The sequence below is a fragment of the Python bivittatus genome, unplaced genomic scaffold (assembly GCF_059951505.1).
Source record: "Python bivittatus isolate LINGU-HERP-01145 unplaced genomic scaffold, Pbiv_v1 ctg000360_np1212, whole genome shotgun sequence".
NCBI classification, from domain to species: Eukaryota; Metazoa; Chordata; class Lepidosauria; order Squamata; family Pythonidae; genus Python; species Python bivittatus.
The window spans coordinates 431,129-449,483 of NW_028277069.1; the positions used below are offsets into that span (position 1 = coordinate 431,129).

The following is an 18,355-nucleotide window of genomic DNA, read 5'->3' on the forward strand; positions in this document are numbered from 1 at the left end:
TCAGAAGGAACACAGCATTTCTCTCTCAAAGCAAGCCCCACCCCTTTTGATGGGCATCATGCTGTCCCATGCATATACAAAAGAGAAGGAACTTGAGTTCTACACTCAAATAACAATTTATGCATCCAAAGAGAAACATGGTTAGAGTGGAAGTTTCCATTTTAAAAACCTGCAGTGCTATCAAGGAATAAAGAGATTTTAGGCAGAAGTTCAGAGAAATTGTCACAGTTTTATTCAACTGACAAAGATTATGCTATATCCTTGTGCTTAGCGGTCAGGGTCTGGGTCTCAGAGTCTTTAACCCCACAGTTTTAAGTGTGCCTGTAAGGCTTTTCCTGCCTTGCCTAAAGTTCCTGTATGTCTGCCACAAGGTCATATTCCTTACTCTCAACACTTCTATCCTGTGGTTGCAGTCATGACCTTGCCTTTTTTGACCTCCTGGCAGGTGCTCCTGGTATTTAGCATACCCTTCAATATAAAAGTACCTCTGGAAGATCATTCACAATTTATTTTCCATTGTGCCCAATTCTGTGGCCGAATTAAAAACTAAACTGAAAGCCCCTTATTTCCTACTTAATTAGTATATGTCTTGTGCCAAGCATCATCCCCAGCTTACGCTCCTCCAGAAATTATTTCTCCCTGGGATCTCTAGGAATTAAGGGAGAGAGAAATGCAATTCTTTCTACTTAGATGCTCTTTTTTGTTCATTTCAGGCCTCAGCACAATAATGTAGCATTTGGGAGAAAAGATACAGCCAAGCAAGCCAGCACTGGAGGCTAAGATGGAGAAGACCTCCACAGCCACCATGTATTTCCCCTTGGTGCTCAGGTACGTTGGGACAAAACACAGCCAGACACTGCAAAATGTCAGCATGCTGAAGGTGATGAACTTGGCTTCGTTGAATGTGTCTGGCAACTTCCTCGCTAGAAGGCCACTATGAGGCTGATGATGGATAGAAGTCCCATGTAGCCCAAGACAAGGTAAAACATGATGGGAGAACCTTCACTGCACTTTGCTAAGATCTCCATTGCCTCTGACTGTATATCCAAATCTGAAAATGGGGGAGACATTCCTAGCCAGAAGGCACAAATGCTTACTTGGATAAAAGAGCAAGAAAAGACCATGGAGAATGCCAGTCTTTTCCCTACCCATTTCCTCATCTTAGATCCTGGTTTGGTGGCCATGAAAGCTACAACCACAGTGATGGTTTTGGCCAACACAGAAGAAACAGCCATTGAAAAGATGATGCCAAAGGTAGATTGTTGCAGAAAGCAGGTCACTTTTCCTGGTTGTCCAAGAAATAGCAAAGAAGAGAGGCAGCAGAGTAGGAGGGAGATGAGAAGAATATAAGTGAGATCCTGGTTATTTGTTTTGACTATGGGTGTATGTCTATGCTTAATAAAGAGTCCAAGCACTCAGGCTGTGAGGAGTGACAAGCAAAGAGCAAATGAGGCTAAAATGACCCCTAAAGATTCTTCAAATGCCAGAAAGCTCATCATTTTGAGCATACATCCGTCTTGTTCTTTGCGAGGATATTGATCTTCTGGACATTCAAGGCAATCATTCATATCTAGAGGAGGAAATAAAAGTTCAAGGAAGGTTATTGCTCTTTCTAACTTCTTCATACATTTAGATGGCCTGATTGAAACAAATCAAAACAAATCAGAACCTTTCAAAGTTCTGCCCATCCCTATTACATACCCGTTTGGTTTGAAATCTTTCCTTCTGCACATGGAGCACAGTCATAGCAGCAAAACATGGCTCCTTCCTTCTTTATTTTTTGTTCACCGGGTTGGCAGGAATCACTGCACACAGAAAGGGGAGCCACCTTAGCCATAAACGTAAAAGAGAAATTGAGGATAATAAAATAAATTGAGAATAATAGATTCTATTTTGAAACAAGACATATTCTTCCAAAAATATCATGCAATGCTTCCATTTGAAGATGGATTGGGATCAATGTCAGATTCAGCCGGTATGGCATGGCACGGCAAATGCCACTGCTCAGCTTCGCCTAGTCAATTTCATTGCCCCGGGTGCTAGCAGCGAAAAAGGGGAAGTTAGCCAAACTGCGAACTGATTGCTGACAGGTGGTGGCGGTTAACACCAGCCAAGAGCAGATACATTGTATCATTGCCGGCTTCCTTCGAGTGCTGCAGACAAAGGGAAGTGCAGTGGCTCGGAAGAGCAGCAATCAGCGCACGATTGAGAACTCCTGGCTTTACACGCCACAGGAAAACCCAACAAAGGCAACAACCACACAACCAATAGATGGCAATCAAGAAGACAAAAGAACCGGACTGAATCTGCCATTTGGGTGAGGGAGGATTACTGTGGTTAATCAGTAACTAGGCAATGGGGAAAAGCATGGGAATGGGGAAACTATAAAACACCATGTAAGCTATGCCAAGCTAACCCTGGCTTTGTCTGTACCTACTTATGTTACACTCTAGTAAACTTCTTTGCTGAACTTGCATGTCATGAGAGTTTCTTTGGAGCTGAACGGGGTAAACCTTACAATCAACTGGATTTGAGTTTTTTTCCCAAATCAATTTGGGGCAGGGAGAGAGCTTTTGTGCATATAAAAAGCCTTCTGAAATATCACATGGCTATGAACACATCAAATTTGATTTGAAGACATGCTCCAAACAATCCATCTGGTTTGGAAAGATGATTTGATTCAGACATTCCACTAATGGTGCTTAACTTTAATTTCTGAATTGGAGCTTGTATTTATTGTTTCTTTATTAATTAAGTTTATTAAGTTAAATTTTGCCTTTTCTGAAGACAGCTTACTTAAGAATCTCCCTACATTTTTATCTATGCAAGAGCAATCTTAAGAGTTGACAGAGTCATTGGCTCAAAAGCACCCAGGGAGTTTCCATAGTTGGAGGTGGACTTGAATATGAGTCTCCCCACTCCTAGACCAACCTTAACCATTACACCAGCCGGCTTTCCTCTACTGCACAAAGAGTCTTCCACTCAAGTATATTTTTTGTAATCAAGTGTTGGAATAGAACCTTGTAATTAGGGGAGAAAATACACAGGAACAAAGAGAACATCTCCTGCACTTTTTTCACCCATTGTAATTCAACTGGATGAAAGAAAATCTGCTATATCAGTCCTTTCAAGGAAGAGGTGACTTTCAGCTAAATTGTCATGGATGGAAGTGGTGCCCTCAAACTCTGTCAGCTATAAAAAGAAGGTCTGTGAATCACCTTTTTTATTACACAGCTAACTTTCCAGAGCACTAAAGCCTCCCTGGCTTCTTATGCTTTCATGGAATCCAAAAAGAAGACTTCAGGAAGGGAAATTTTCCCACTGGACTTGTTTTTAGCAATGGTGCTATGTTGAATCCTATGTGAGAATCCTATCCTTGAGAAAATGTTGGAGAATGTCTCCTTTCTCTGGAGTGATAACCCCACACCCATTACTCAGTCTGCAAATTTGGTGGAGAATTTCAGAAACGGGATGGTGAAAAATTGATCTGCTGCAAGTTATAAATAAATAACTTTGACTTAATGTTCTCATAAATTGGACAAGTTTCACTTGGCATGATTAAAAATATTTTGGTTTCTCTGAAATCATATCCGTGTTGGCAAATACGTTGAGAAATGATGTTATTGTATACATCTCAAATTTCTGAATGTGATGCATAGCACTATGCTTATCAGAAAGCCTTATTGTAGTGAAGGATTAGGCAAAACTTTGATACCGAAGTTTCATCTCCTTAATCCAAAAATCTACACCTGGTTAAAACTCCCGTGCCACTCAATTTTATCTTCATTAATGGTGAATTCTTTCCCTCCTAGCACCTTGTGACCCACTCTTCCAATTTTGACCCTCTGGAAAGATAAGTTTGGAAATACAATTATGTTTGTCAGAGTCTGCACACTCAATCCCAAAATTCAGTAAATCCTCTGGAGACCAAAAGTTCCATCAGAGATTTCTTTATTCAGGAGAAGCATACAGCATCATAGTTTGTTGAGTCTAATTCTACATAGCAAAGCCTTGTCTTTTTAAGCCCAACTTCCCCCCCTTCTAGGTTTCTATTCCCGCTTGCAGCTCTTCGCGCCTTGTCCCGGTTCGCACACCTCCTGGCCTTGGATGTCTGGTTCAAAATAGAGATAACGGCACCTGGCCTCCTCTTCCCCCCTTTTTATGGCAGGTGAAGCAAACGGTTAGAATAACATTCCCAGTATTTCACTATTGATCTATGGTTAGCAATAAAAGCAAAAGTATGGTTAGCAATAAAAGCAAAGTAAAAATAATTGAACTCTCTGGTTTGCGTAGATCCTGACATGCCGCCCTCCAACGGAACGAATGTTCCTACATTCGGAAGAAAATCTGGAAAAGAAGATAGCGATATTACAATGATCATTAATATGGTTACTTAGGTTTGTCAGGGTATTTTGAGTGAAAGCGAGCAAGTAGTTTAGGGGCTTTAACATTAATACTGTCTACTCATTCGTGATGGGTTTTGGGGAAATGTTTCCATTGAATCAAGTACTGGAGTTTGCCTTTATGTTTTCTAGAGTCCAAGATGTCTTTTACTTCGAAGTGGCTTTGTCCCTCAATCATGATGGGTGCTGGTGGAGTTGTTTCTGGATGCCAAGTTTCAGATTGCTTGAATGCTTTTAGTAAATTTGCATGGAAAACAGGATGAATGTTTCTATAATGTTTTGGCAACGATAATTTAAATGCCACAGGATTTATAACTTTCTCAATTGGGAAAGGTCCCACATATTTTGGAGCAAGTTTTTTAGATGGTTGGGAAGATTTTAAATTTTTTGTAGAAAGCCAGACTAGGTCGCCTACCTTCCAAGGGGGGTTGGCAGTGCGTTTTCTATCAGCGAATTTTTTATGCTGGCTTTTTGCTTTTTCCAGAGATTTCACAATTAGTGGCCACAGACTTGTAATGTTATTTATCCATTGGTCTGTTGAGAGTTCAGGGAGGTTTTTAAGTGGTAATTCTGGAAAAGGCAAAAAGCCAGCATAAAAAATTCGCAAATGACAAAATGTCAGAGTCTGCACACTCAATCCCGAAATTCAGTAAATCCTCTGGAGACCAAAAGTTCCATCAGAGATTTCTTTATTCAGGAGAAGCATACAGCATCATAGTTTGTTGAGTCTAATTCTACATAGCAAAGCCTTGTCTTTTTAAGCCCAACTTCCCCCCCTTCTAGGTTTCTATTCCCGCTTGCAGCTCTTCGCGCCTTGTCCCGGTTCTCACACCTCTGGCCTTGGATGTCTGGTTCAAGATAGAGATAACGGCACCTGGCCTCCTCTTCCCCCCTTTTTATGGCAGGTGAAGCAAACGGTTAGAATAACATTCCCAGTATTTCACTATTGATCAATGGTTAGCAATAAAAGCAAAGTAAAAACAATTGAAGGTTCTGGTTTGCGTAGATCCTGACAATGTTTATTATATCAAATCCAGCAATCATTTCTCCGTTTTCATTAAAGGACACTTCTTCTCCCACAGAGTTGTTAAATGAAATTGCCTGAAGAAATGGGTGGACCTAATGCAAACAGAAATAAAACCCAAAGATGAACCTTCATGGCAATTTTTTTGCAGATAGCAAAAAGCATAAACAAAAAATAGACATCTGAGAAAGGCAATTAATTTTTTATCAGCTTCAAACTTTCTTTCCTAAGTTTGCATATGGGTTTCTTAACAAATTAAAAAACACTCTTATTGTTGCTGCTGCTATTAATTATTTAAATATTGTATTAATCTGTATTATTGAGTAATGTTTTATCAACTAAGCATGAATTTTGAGATATCTTCCGATATGGAATTTAGTCTGGATTAAACTGGTCTGTTGAATGAATGAGTGGATGGATGGATGGATGGATGAACAAATGAACACACTTTCTCAGTGTCTTAATCTGCAGATCATTTCATTTGCATCTGACGTTGACAGGGAGTATTTCATTTTGCAATGAAGGCATTACCTGCCAAGCCTGAACATTTCCCAATCTGTCCTTGGATCTAAATGAAATCATGCTGTGCAAAGCATGTGCCACAGCAAAGACAGCATTGTAGATACCGTAGCTGTGGCCAGTCATGCCCATTTCAAACACAAGTCCAGGAAGGCTCCTTAGCTGCTCCTTCCCAGTGCATGGAAAAGAACAGTCAAAAGCTTGCTCCCAAAAGTCCTTGAGGAAACCATCTACTTGGGTCCACTTTGGTTTAATGTTTTGAAGGAACGTTTGAAACTGGACACATTCACTTGAATGAATTGAGAAGGAAATGGTGCCATGAAAGTAGTTAATATTTTGTTGTGATAGAAAACTTGTCACAGCAAAATCAATCTGGGCTGTTGTAATCCATATTCTTCCAAAATGTGTATCTGCCATAGTTACCAACATGCTCAGACGCATAATGGTTAGAGTTTCACCATAAATTAACCATGCTTGGGTTTCCTTGTCCTGCAAACGTAAATAAATATTCCAAACTATCCCATTCAGCTCTTCAAAGGTAAGCAGAACACTTTGGTTGGGGATTCTTTCTGTGAAGGCTGAGCAGATTCCATTCTGAGAAAGCATTGGCTTCAGGACTTTCAAGAAAGATTCTCCACTGTCACCTTCTAGAACAAAGAGCCCAATCCACGTCCACTGGAAATGCTGAAGCAAATGGATGATCCCCATATACAGATGGCTTTCATTTGGGACCATGCGGTAAAAGGAATAACCATGTCTCCTATTATGCCTTTCTGAAGCAAATGATCCATAGGTCAGCTAAAAAGGAATGCAGAGATATTTTGTAGTGTTGTAATTCTGAGACATGATGCAACATTTAGAATGATTTATATTGAAGAAATGTGTTATGCTGATTCTAGAGGTTGCATCACTTTGTGAATGACATGTCAGGAAGAATCAATCTTGAAGACTCAATATATTATCTCTGCATTGGGAATATAATGCTTCCAAATGTTATTTAAGATGAATCCTGTCCTTATCAAGCAGAGCTATTCTTATATTCTTGTACTTATAACCAGCCATTTCTATTCCCAGCTAGTATCTGCCTCTCCAAAAACCCAAAATCTCCCCCAAAATGTCTGAATGTTCCCACTTCTCCTTGAATATATCTTACCTGTGGAATCTCATAGAGACTTAAGATATCTGCCATAAAGAAGGAGATGTCAGAATTCATTGCCCCAATAATGGCTATTATTTTTTTCTGGCTATTGCATTGATAGCTGGGAATAAATTTGTATGAATTGAAAAGAAGGTCCAAGGTTGTCCGATATGTCATTCTTGCATCATAATAGCTGTCAAAAACATGGAACCCAAGAGTGATGTTGAGCAAGATTTGGGGGTTCTTGTTGACTTCATGTACAGAGAATGCCAAAGCCAAGATGTGCTGGTAAAACTTTGTTATCATACTGTGAACAGAATTAAAACTTTCTGTCATCAATGAATTGTGTAACACTTGTATGTATGGATATTTAAAGAATTCACATCTGTTTAAGGTAGATGATCACCCTGATTCTCTTTCCTTTATTTACCCACAATCTATTGGTATTGATGGAAAAGGTTTGATGAGACACCATAATGCTATTAACTGCTTTTGTTTGGATATGACTAGATCCTGGTACTGATTCTTGATTCCATGGAACCACATTCATTTTAGTGTCTCTTCAGACCTTTCCCTTCAGCACTGGGAGCTCAACATTGTAAGGGTGGAATGGAAAGACAATCTCCACCTCTCCTCCACTTCCAGATGTCACACCATCTGAAGCCATCCTCATAGCTTTCTTCTCAATGTATGAACTTGCCTTCTAGTATTTTTTTTTTTTTTTGCAACTTTCCAGTCTAGCCTATAGTCATGGTATTTCCTAGTGGTCTCTCATGTTACTATTAAATAGGTCCAACCCTGATTACCTTTTCCTGGTCAAAACTGGGATAGAAACAGATCCTTTTCACCTGTTGTGGCCTATTATAATAATTTTGAATGATTAAAATTTGAATTATTCTGAATTCACTTTTGAAAATAGCCCTTACAAGTTCTAACAGATTTCAACAAAGAATGGAAGAAGATAACCTTTCAGTGACTGTTAATAATAATGCCAAAAACATGGTCATAGATTTATTTTTAAAAAGATAACAGCAACCTTTGGAAGTTAAAGTACATTTTACCTCTTTGAGGGTTTTTGCTTTGTTTAGCTTTGAATTGTGTTTCAGTTGAATTCTTGTTAGCTGTCTTCAGGCAGATGTTTAGAATGGATTTGGCATTTTTATCCACCTATCAAGTCCTTCCCAAGGACCTGGGATAGGCAGATGTTGTTTGATGGTGTTAAATGTATCATCAAAAGATTATTATTACTATGATGATGAATGATGATGTTGTTGATGATGATGATGATGATGAGTGGCACATTCAGTCAGATGTTTAGGCTAGATTTAGCATTTTGATCCATATATGGAGTCCTTCCCAAGGACCTGGGATAGGCAGATGTTTTTTATTTGGTGCTGTTAAAGGTACATGGTTGGTCGCACAGTCAGCCAGCTGTTTATTATTATTATTGATGCTTTTAAACTTTGGTGTTTGAGAAGACACCTGACAATACCATGGACAGCCAAAGAAAACCAAAAAAAAGTTCATAAAACAAATCAACCCAGAGTTCTCACTCGAGGCAGAAATCAAGTTATTTTACTCAGGGCACATCATATGAAGTTCTTGCTCTATGGAAAAGGCTTTAAGGCTGGGAAAGGTGGAAGGAGAGAGAAGAAGAGGACAACCAGCAGCAAAGTGGATGGACTCAGTTACAGTGTCAATGGTTGTACCATTGGAAGACCTGAAGGACAGATCATTGTGGAGAAAATCTATGTGTTTGCTAAGAATCAAAGTCAATCAATCAATCAATCAATCAATCAATCAATCAGGTAATTTATTATGTTTCTTATAAATTAGCATCCTTCAAAATAACCCACTTTTCCATAAGTGAAAAAATGGTTTTAAAAAAAATGTCTGTACAAATTATCTCTAGCTGTTCCACTCTGTTTTGTAAACTGTCCAGAGTCGTTTCAATGAGATGGGCGGTGACAAATTATATATATATATATACACACACATGCATACAGCATAGGAATCTTTCCCAATACTTCCTTTTTTTTCCTTTTTTGCCTTTGAAAAAAGAAAATGGGTAGTTCCTTCTGATCAGTTCTTGCAGATCCCCTTCTGACGTCTTCTCCAAAATCTGTGAATGTTATTATGAAGGTATAACCTTTGCCTTCAGTTGCTCATTACTTTGGTTCAAATCACAGAGCCCTCTGAAAGATTTTTTGGGCTGTATGAAGAGTTCAACCACTGAGCAAAAAAGTGTGCTGATGTTCTTACAGGGGTTGAATCGTGACTATAAATCTGAGTTTCTGAATTACAAATCCATAGTTTCCCAAGCCCACCCAGAAAAGGGAAAAGGAAGGGATGGACTGCTTACATTGGTAGATCAAAGCCAAGCTCCTGAGAAGGCTGTTTCTGGAAAGAAGGTTTTGGAAAAAGAAACAAGATATGAGAAACAATCCCACCAATGGTGAAGCCTACAGGTTGATACCATTCATGAGGAACAGGCATAGGATCAATAGAAAGGCATTTCACAATGGCTGCTTTGCCCATCACAGGAGGCAATAGAAGTAGTAGCACCATAAGGAACACTAACTGATGGCAAAGAGTATTTCCAGAAAGAGACATGATTGAGCCTACTCTCACTCTTAGTGCAAACGTAGATAGATCAGTTGGTCTTAATCAAAAATATGCTCTTCTTTCTACCTTAGGAAAAAGAATATGTCCTCTAACGCTACTAACAACGTTGAAAAAAACAGATTGTGAATTATGACCAGGATACAGTGATTGTGAAGCCCTGCCCACCTCTTACTCTTAATTACAGCTCTGAATAGGAGGAAGGGACAGGATTTCAACCAGCTTATAAACACGTCAAGGTTTGTTTGTGACCTGAGTTTTGGAAAGCTCCCGAGGCATTAGCAAAGACACCAGTGATAATGATTGCAGGGGAAAACATTGTCTTTGTTGCTAAGGTTGGTCTGCAAGGACACCTTTACTTGCAGCTCTGTGTTCGTTTCGCCTTCCCCCTTCTGCTCATCAGTAGCAGTAGCAGTAGCCTTCTAGTAACCACACATGAGCAAAATTTGTCAGCTTTACAGTGATCTGTGTTCCTTCATACTTTAGTTCAAGGGTAATCAAGCTGGGCCCAAACCTCCTTTTTGTGGTCTTCAAAACATCACCATATCACGGCACTGAAATTTGGTGGCAAAATGGCTGATTTTCAATGGCATGATTTTTAACGTGGTTGGGGAGGCTAAAATAAGAGTAGAAACCTCAGTATCTGCAACCCCCAAAGTATTTTTGGGAGGGAGAGGACAGCGGATCAGTGGTACAAACCTGAGTCGAGCCATGCCTCACAAATGGGTGGAATGGGTCCTTCCTGCCTTCCTGCTTTCCTGCCTTCCTGCCTTCCTGCCTTCCTTCCTGAGATGTTCCTCCTTCCTACCTTCCTTCCTGAGATGTTTAAAAAAATATTAACAAAGGGACATAAATATGCAATGGCACAGGTAATGATGACAGCACCTTGGTACACCCATGTATCTTGCTATTTAGGGCTGCCATTAGACTTCCAGGTGTAATTCAAGATATTGGTTCTCCTGTATAAGCACTTCATGGCATGGGGCTGGGTTATGTGTGGGACCACCTTTCTCCTGATGTTTTTACCTGTCCCACATGCTCTAACATAATGGGCATATTCCAGGTATGTTGGGGGAAATATGCAACTCTGTGACACCAGGACGTTAATCTCTGTTTGTAATCCAACTAATACGTTATTACATCTTATTAGACTTTCAATGGTGATTTGTATAATGTCAGCCTGAATTCAGAGGGCTTTGACCTTTACATAATAATGGTGATGATAACAACAACGATGATGATGATGATGATGATTGTGATATAATAAAAACTAAGACCAACTCTGTTTTAAGAGTGAGCTTTATTAAAAATAACAAAAGGGAAAATGGGTTTTTAGCTTAAATACCCAAACAATTACAATTGGATGGAATAAGACATTTAGCACTGATGAAAACATGAACCATATCTCAAATATCAGTCTCCCATAGATGGCTATGTGGATATTGGATATACATCTGAAGGGTGGGATTTGAGCTTAAATGCCTTAAGATGGGTCAAAGTTTATAGGACTTGAATTTGCAGACAATAAACTGCCGATACAAAATTCAGAGACAAATTACAAGACATTTTCAAATGTTAGCATCCATATGGCAGCCTACCATCCCTAAAATCAAAATAATTTCAATACAGAATAATCAAGGCTTCACTGCAGTGTTTATTGAGCAGTACGTACTACAGGGGGACCCCACCAGAAGTTAGTGGGAGGTACTCCCCTACAGGCAAAATGGATGCTCTGATATTTATACAGTTCTCCAAGAAGGGGAAAGGATGTACATGTCTTGAGAAAATCCTTGAAGTCTTAATGCCAAACCATATGATGGAGAAGGGTACCTCAACGCTGAGAGGAGAATTTTGAGTGCTTTGTACAGCTCTGTGGTAAAGTTCCATAAATATAAGAGATCATACAATTAACATTTGATTCCAACATCTTATTCATACTATTTGCATATAGTAACAACAGATAAAACAAGAACATCCTTTGATGCAGTGTTTCTCAACTCCAAGAAGTGTGGACTTCCACTCCCAGAATTCCCCAGACACCATGCCTATTGCTGAGGATTCTGGCGGTCCCCATACCTGGAACTTGCTCGTGCTGAGAAACACTGCTTTAACTCTTTCTTCTTATTAGCTGCTCCTTGATATTCAGCTCAGGTCTCAACATAATGATGTAGCATTTAGGGAAAAAGATACATCCCAGTAATCCTACACTGGAAGCTAAGATGGAGAAAATCTCCACAGCCGCTAAGGATTTTCCTGTGGAGCTCAGGTACGTTGGAACGAACAGCACCCAAACACTGCAAAATACCAGCATGCTAAAGGTGATGTATTTGGCTTCATTGAAGCTGTCTGGTAATCTGCGAGCAAAGAAGGCCACCAAGAAGCTGGCAAGGGCCAGGAAGCCCATGTAGCCTAGGACACAAGAGAACATGACCGGAGAGCCTTCATTACATTCCTTGATGATGGCCTCAGTCATGGAATGCATGTTCAGCTGTGGTAATGGGGGGAAAGATCCTAGCCAGATGGCACAAAGTCCTACTTGAATGAGAGAGCATAAAAGAACAATGGTGGTTGCCATCCTTTTGCCCACCCATTTCTTCATGTTGGAGCCTGGCCTGGTAGCCATGAAAGCTACAACCACAGTGAAGGTTTTGGCCAAGATACAAGAAACAGCCATGGAGAAGATGATGCCAAAGGCCGGTTGTCGGAGAAGGCAGGTCAGTTCATTGGGTTGGCCAAGGAACAGGAGAGGACACAGGAAGCAGAAGAGGAGGGTGATAAGGAGAATGTAGGTGAGGTCCCGGTTGTTGGCTTTGACCAGAGGGGTATCCTTGTGCTTAAGAAATATTCCTAATACGAGAGCAGTGGTCAAAGCTAGTGAAACAGAAGTGGAGGCTAAAGAAATCCCTAGAAGGTCCTTGTAAGAAAGATATATTACAATTTTGTAGATGCAGTCAACTTTTTCTTTGGTAGGATATTGATCTTCTGGGCATTTGAAACAATTTTCCATGTCTTAAAAAAAAGTAGAAGCAGACTGGATTTCAGTGTCAATTTCTGTTCTTCCCATGCAGCATTTATGTACCACCCAATCACCCCAAAATATTTTTTTACAAAATATTCCAGCAATTATATAACTACTAACTATGGAGGCTTTAGCTTCTGCAAGTTTTAGGAATACACACACACACACGTATGTATATATATATATACATACATACATACATACATACACATTTACATATAAAGAATATTTGCTGATCATATTGACCAGAGTTGCATTACTTTAAAAAATTATCATTATGAAATATTTCCGCTCTCACAAAACTGTCACTACTTTCAGGAATTCATTCATTAAACTTAATGGAACTCTGAAAACAATGGCATCTTTTTGAATTAAAAAAGTGCTACACAATTTTCCATATCTTAAAATAAAGTAGAAGCAGATTTCATTTCAGTGCCAATTTCTGTCCCTCCCATGCTGAGTTTGCCTACCACCCAAACATCCAAAAATATTTCTAAATATTGCACAATTTATATATCTACTAACTATGAAGACTTTAGTTTCTACATGGTTTAGGAATACATTTATTTTTCCTATTTGCTGAACTTATTGAGCAGAGTTGCGTTACTTTAAAAAACTATCACTATGAAATATTTCCACTCTCACAAAACCATAAGAATACCTTTTCCCTGATATTTGATAAATACCCACATAAACCTGGGGAAAAAAATGTCACTGCTTTAAGGAACTCATTCATTAAATTTGATGGAACTCTTAAAGCAGTGGCATCTTTTTGAATTAAAAAAGTGCTACATATTAAGCAATCTTGGTTTCATTTGTGTTCTGTTAATAAAATCTCTTGAAACTGTATAGTGAATTATATTGTGATGTTCACACTGGAAAATTTGAATGTAGGGATGCTAATTAACTACAGATATTAATAGGTATGCTTGTATGGTTACTACTATCTATCAATCTATCTCTCTACACATCCCTAACCACATAGTGAAAACTTGATTTACAAGACCAATTTGAGTCATGGGTAGGTGGGATCATTGGTGTTTCTGACTGTCGAATGAGTAAGGGAGTTTATCATCAGTAGTGATATCATGATGCAACTTGCATCCATTTGTGTCAGTCGCATCATAGCATCGCCCTGCAAATGACATCATTTGCTGTATTTGCATGATGATCATGCAGCAAGTGATGTAAGGTGATATAAGTACAACAAGAATTTGGTTGATTGTGCTGAGGACATCTAAACTGAGGTTTCACCATCTACTGAGTACAAAAGATTTTCATTCTTTGCTTATCTGTTTTAGGAATTAATGCAAAATCCTAACAGATAGTTAGAAATATAGTCAGAGATGTCAATTTCACAGTTCTGGTTACCAACTGATGCAGGAGTTTAAGTGATTGGTGAAAGACTGAGAAAGAAGGGACTGTCACAACAGTGGAGGATGTACCTGTCTTGTTTGAAATCTCCCCTTCTGGGCAGGGAACACAGTCATAGCAGCAAAATTTCTCTCCTTCCCTCTTTTCCTTTAGGTTTCCAGGACGGCACCATTCATTACATACTGAAAGGGGACAGACCTGACCATAAATAGGAAAGGAGCTGGCATGAGAAAAACGTACCCCAGATGTCTCTACACAGCTTCCCAATGATTGAGCAAGACACAAAAGGCTATATACAGAAATCATAACATTTTCAGAAATAGGGTGCAGCAGTCTGATCCTTGAATCTTGCAGTCAATATTTTATTTTATTTATTTATCATTAAATTTATAGGCTGCCCATCTCCCCCATCCAATATTTGAAAGTAGAAGCAAAGGTGCTGCAAGAGTCTTGATCACAAGCCTAGAAGGTGAACACAGCACCATCCTTTGCATTTGTTACTTTAATGGGGTACAAATGGGTTTTAGACTTGTTCCCCACCCCCCAGCACCAACAAAAACAGAGAGGTTGAGAGGTCACAGGCAGTGACTCAAATTCAGCCTTATGGCATATTTGATCTGACTGCCAAGGTTTTGTAGTAAATACCATAAAATATTATTATTTAGGGTAAAGGGTGAAAGCCAATGAGAAAGCAAAATTTGGAACTGGGGAAAAGAGAAAGTAGAGGCAATGAAGCAAGTGGAATTTATGAAGAACTGCTGGAATTGCCGCCTAAGATCCTTCAAACATGGCAATGCTACCTGTGCTCAGTCTGGACTTGATTTGATGTGAGGTAAATATCAATAATCATTCAGCAAGTGATGTACAGTGATATAAATACAATAAATATCACTCTACACACAAGAAGAGAGCCAGTTCAGTATAATGGTTAAGACATAAGGCTAGAAACTAGAAGACTGTGAGTTCTAGTCCTGCCTAGGCACTAAACCACCAGCCCTAGGAAGGAGACAATGGGAAACCACTTCTGAAAAACCTTGCCAAGAAAACTTCAGGGATTTCTCCAGGCAGTCTCTGAGAATCAGACAAAATTGAATGGGGAAAATTAATAATGAGAAGGAGGAGGAGGAGGAGGAGGAGGAGGAGGAGGAGGAGGAGGAGGAGGAGAAGGAGAAGGAGAAGGAGAAGGAGAAGGAGAAGGAGAAGGAGAAGGAGAAGGAGAAGGAGAAGGAGAAGGAGAAGGAGAAGGAGAAGGAGAAGGAGAAGGGACCCATCTGGAGAAAGGGGTTCCTCCAAGAATCCACCAGAATGCCCACCTGATTGAAAGCTGTGTGCCACAAAATCATATTCTCACTAATTGTGAATTCTTCTCCATGGGGTGCATCTAGATCTAGCCATCCAATTTTCACCCTCTCAAAGGACCTGTTTGGAAAGCTGACCATGTTCACAATGTCAAATCCACCTCTCTTTTCCTTTTGCTCATTGAAGGACACTGTCTCACCAGCCGAATTGTTGAAAGAAATCCTAACAAGATATGGGTGGAGCTCGTAGAAAGACAAGGGGAAAAAGCACATATCACTTAGAAGAAAGAAAACAAAAGGGGCTAACAAAGGATTAGACTTCAGTTCTTGAAATTATGGTGACAATGTTCTACTTCACTCAGTCTAATCATTAAATTTTATCAAAAAATATCATGACCTTGAGCCTCAAAGAACTCAAATGGGTCTCAGGCAAATTTCTTCTCCTTCTCTTGCCTCTAAAGAAGACAAGATATTTAGAAGTTACCAAAAGTTATTTAAAGAGTAGTTTTAGGTTTTTCAAGGGGTGAAGCCCAATATGGAATAGATCTTGATAAAATCTTGTTCCCTACTTCATGTGCAAGAACTAAGAACAATGTCCAATTCCTGCACTGTTCCATAGTTCAGCCAGTAGGATCCTCATTTCTCCCTCTCTCTTGAGTTCCAATTCCCAGTAAATACAAGAGCTAACCTGATATAGAAAATGGGCATATCATTTCACCTTGCAGAAGAGATCATTATTTCAGGCTCCAAATACAGGAAACTGCATGTAGTCACAAGTTTCTATGAAAAGACCAGCTAAATGTTCAGCTAATCAGGGAAATAGCTGAAGACAAAACTCAATCTGTTCATTGAAATAAAAATGTTCTGTTGTGTTACCATTACCTGCCAAGGTTGCACTTCAAAAGGTTCAGCAGCTTTAATCCTCAAGATGGATCTCTTGTGCGACTGAGATGAGAACATGGCCTTCAACGCATATGCTGCTGCATAAACACCATTATAGATACTGTAGCTATATACAGTGGTTCTCATTTCAAACAGAGGCCCAGGGAGATCCTGCAACTTCTCTTCTCCACTACACATTTCATTATCCTCTGTTTCCATATCAGGATTTGGAAAAATACAGTCAAAAGCTCGCTCCCAAAACTCCTTAAGGAAGCTCCAACTTTGGGTCTCAGAAGGTTTTATGACCTCAAGAAATTTACTGAATCCTGGAAGTTCTCTTGAGTGAAATATAAAGGAAATGGCACCTTGGAATAACTCAAGATCCCAACTCCTTTGAAGACACGGTAGTGTGAAATCAATTCCACTTGTCATGACCCAGATCTTTCTAAATGAATCTTTTTCTTTATTTCTGGGGTCAAGCAAGAATAGAATGGTTCTCAGCTGTGCCATTGTCACTGATTCTCCATAGATGATAAAGACATTGGCTTTGTGATCAATTAAAGATGCATGAATAGATGGTGCTATATCAATCATTTCTTCAATGTTATCCAAACGGATTCGCTGTGGAATTCTTTCTCTGTAAGCTACACAGATTCCATTCTGGAAAAGGAAAGCTTCCAAGGTCTCCAAAAATTTTTCTCCATTGCTATTGTCATGAACAAGGAGCCCTATCCATGTCCATCCGAAATATTTCAGCAACTGAAGGATCCCAAAGTATTGTCGGGCTTCATTTGGGACCATGGAATACAACGATGGGACCAGAGTGTAATAAATCTTCTCAGGGACTAGTGCTCCATATGCAAGCTAAAATGGAATGTACAAATGTAATCTTAATTTTTAAAAACAAGAGCATCTTTATCTCCATATGTCTGATCTTGCTATGATTTTAAAGCAATTTGTCAATGCATGGAGAACTACAGTCACTGATTCTTTGGGATTTTTTTCCCCCCAGATTGTTGGTGCATAATGGAATGTCAGCTATCATTTCTAGTCCATTGACAGCCTTCCCTCCTTTGGAAGCACCAGCTTTTTAAGGTGAGAAAAAAAAAAGTAATTTCCATATATTATAATGCAAAAATCCTACCTGTGGAATCTTGTAGAGACTCAGGATGTCTGCCATATAAAAAGAGGTATCAGAACCAAGTCCTCCAAGGATGGCTATCAGGTTCCTCTGTTTGGCACATTTGTAGTTGGGGAGAAAGCCAGTTGATTTGAAAAGTAGGTCCAGGGTGGTCCGATAGGTCATCCTTGGATCATAATAGCTGTCATAGATGTGGAACCCAAGAGTAACGTTGGGCAAGATCTGGGGGTCCTCATTGATCTCCTTCACAGCAAAGGCCAGGGCAAGTGCATGCTGGTAGAACTTTGTTACCATGCTGCAAATAGAAGTTCATTCTTTTTCACACATGAGCAGAAACAAGGCATCTATTGTTTATGAAACTACTGTTCATTAACAACCAGTTAAACACAACAGTATAAGAAATTTTAATTTTTAATTGAGTTTAGTTTTTAATTGTAATTTTTTTAAAAATTTGTTCACCACCCAGAATCACTTGGTGAGATGGACTGCCATGCAAATTGAATAAAGAAATATTTTGAAAAGCTCAACATATGAAGCTATTAAAGAAAAAAATTATCAAAGGATGGAGCACAGGGGCTGTGAAGAAGAAGATACAACTTTAATTCTTGGGAGAAGACAAGGACATGTTGAACAGAAAGTTCCAAAGAGATAGACAAGTGTAACTGAAGTCAAGTTTATAGAAGAATTTTAAAATGAGTGGGAAAATCACAGCTCAAATCAACAGGCTATAATATATGCCAGCAAAAAGAAAGCAATATCTCTAATAAAATGTTGCTTTCTTTTCCAAGCTAGATACCATAACCTGTTCGCACATCATGAAAAATAGAGGAGATTGTCCAATTTTTTTTTCCTGCTATTTCCTAGCACTTTCCTGTTCTCCACAATCTTTGGTCAATATTCCAAAATAAATTCACCTTAAGGATGGACCAATGCCT

General features: G+C 39.2%; 1 protein-coding gene and 1 pseudogene across 1 annotated transcript; both read right to left on the reverse strand.

Moving 5' to 3' along the window:
• Window positions 1-648: 648 nt before the first annotated feature.
• LOC103049040 (vomeronasal type-2 receptor 26-like) lies at window positions 649-7,390 on the reverse strand (annotated as a pseudogene).
• A 4,423-nt stretch (window positions 7,391-11,813) lies between these two features.
• On the reverse strand, window positions 11,814-17,714 carry LOC103049286 (vomeronasal type-2 receptor 26-like). Its single transcript, XM_088143686.1, has 5 exons — window positions 17,424-17,714; window positions 16,280-17,143; window positions 15,413-15,640; window positions 14,171-14,297; window positions 11,814-12,715 (listed from the first exon to the last, which is right to left on the reverse strand). Exons 1-5 carry the CDS (start codon window positions 17,712-17,714, stop codon window positions 11,814-11,816), a joined length of 2,412 nt encoding a protein of 803 aa, XP_087999812.1.
• Window positions 17,715-18,355: the final 641 nt, after the last annotated feature.

Coding starts and splice junctions, on each gene's coding strand:
- LOC103049286 (XM_088143686.1), bottom strand. CDS start 17,714: ATGGTAACAAAGTTCTACCAGCATGCACTTGCCCTGGCCTTTGCTGTG. Junction 15,641..16,279: donor TTGAAGTGCAACCTTGGCAG/GTAATGGTAACA, acceptor TCTTTCTACGAG/CTCCACCCATATCTTGTTAG. Junction 14,298..15,412: donor GGCACACAGCTTTCAATCAG/GTGGGCATTCTG, acceptor ATTTATGGTCAG/GTCTGTCCCCTTTCAGTATG.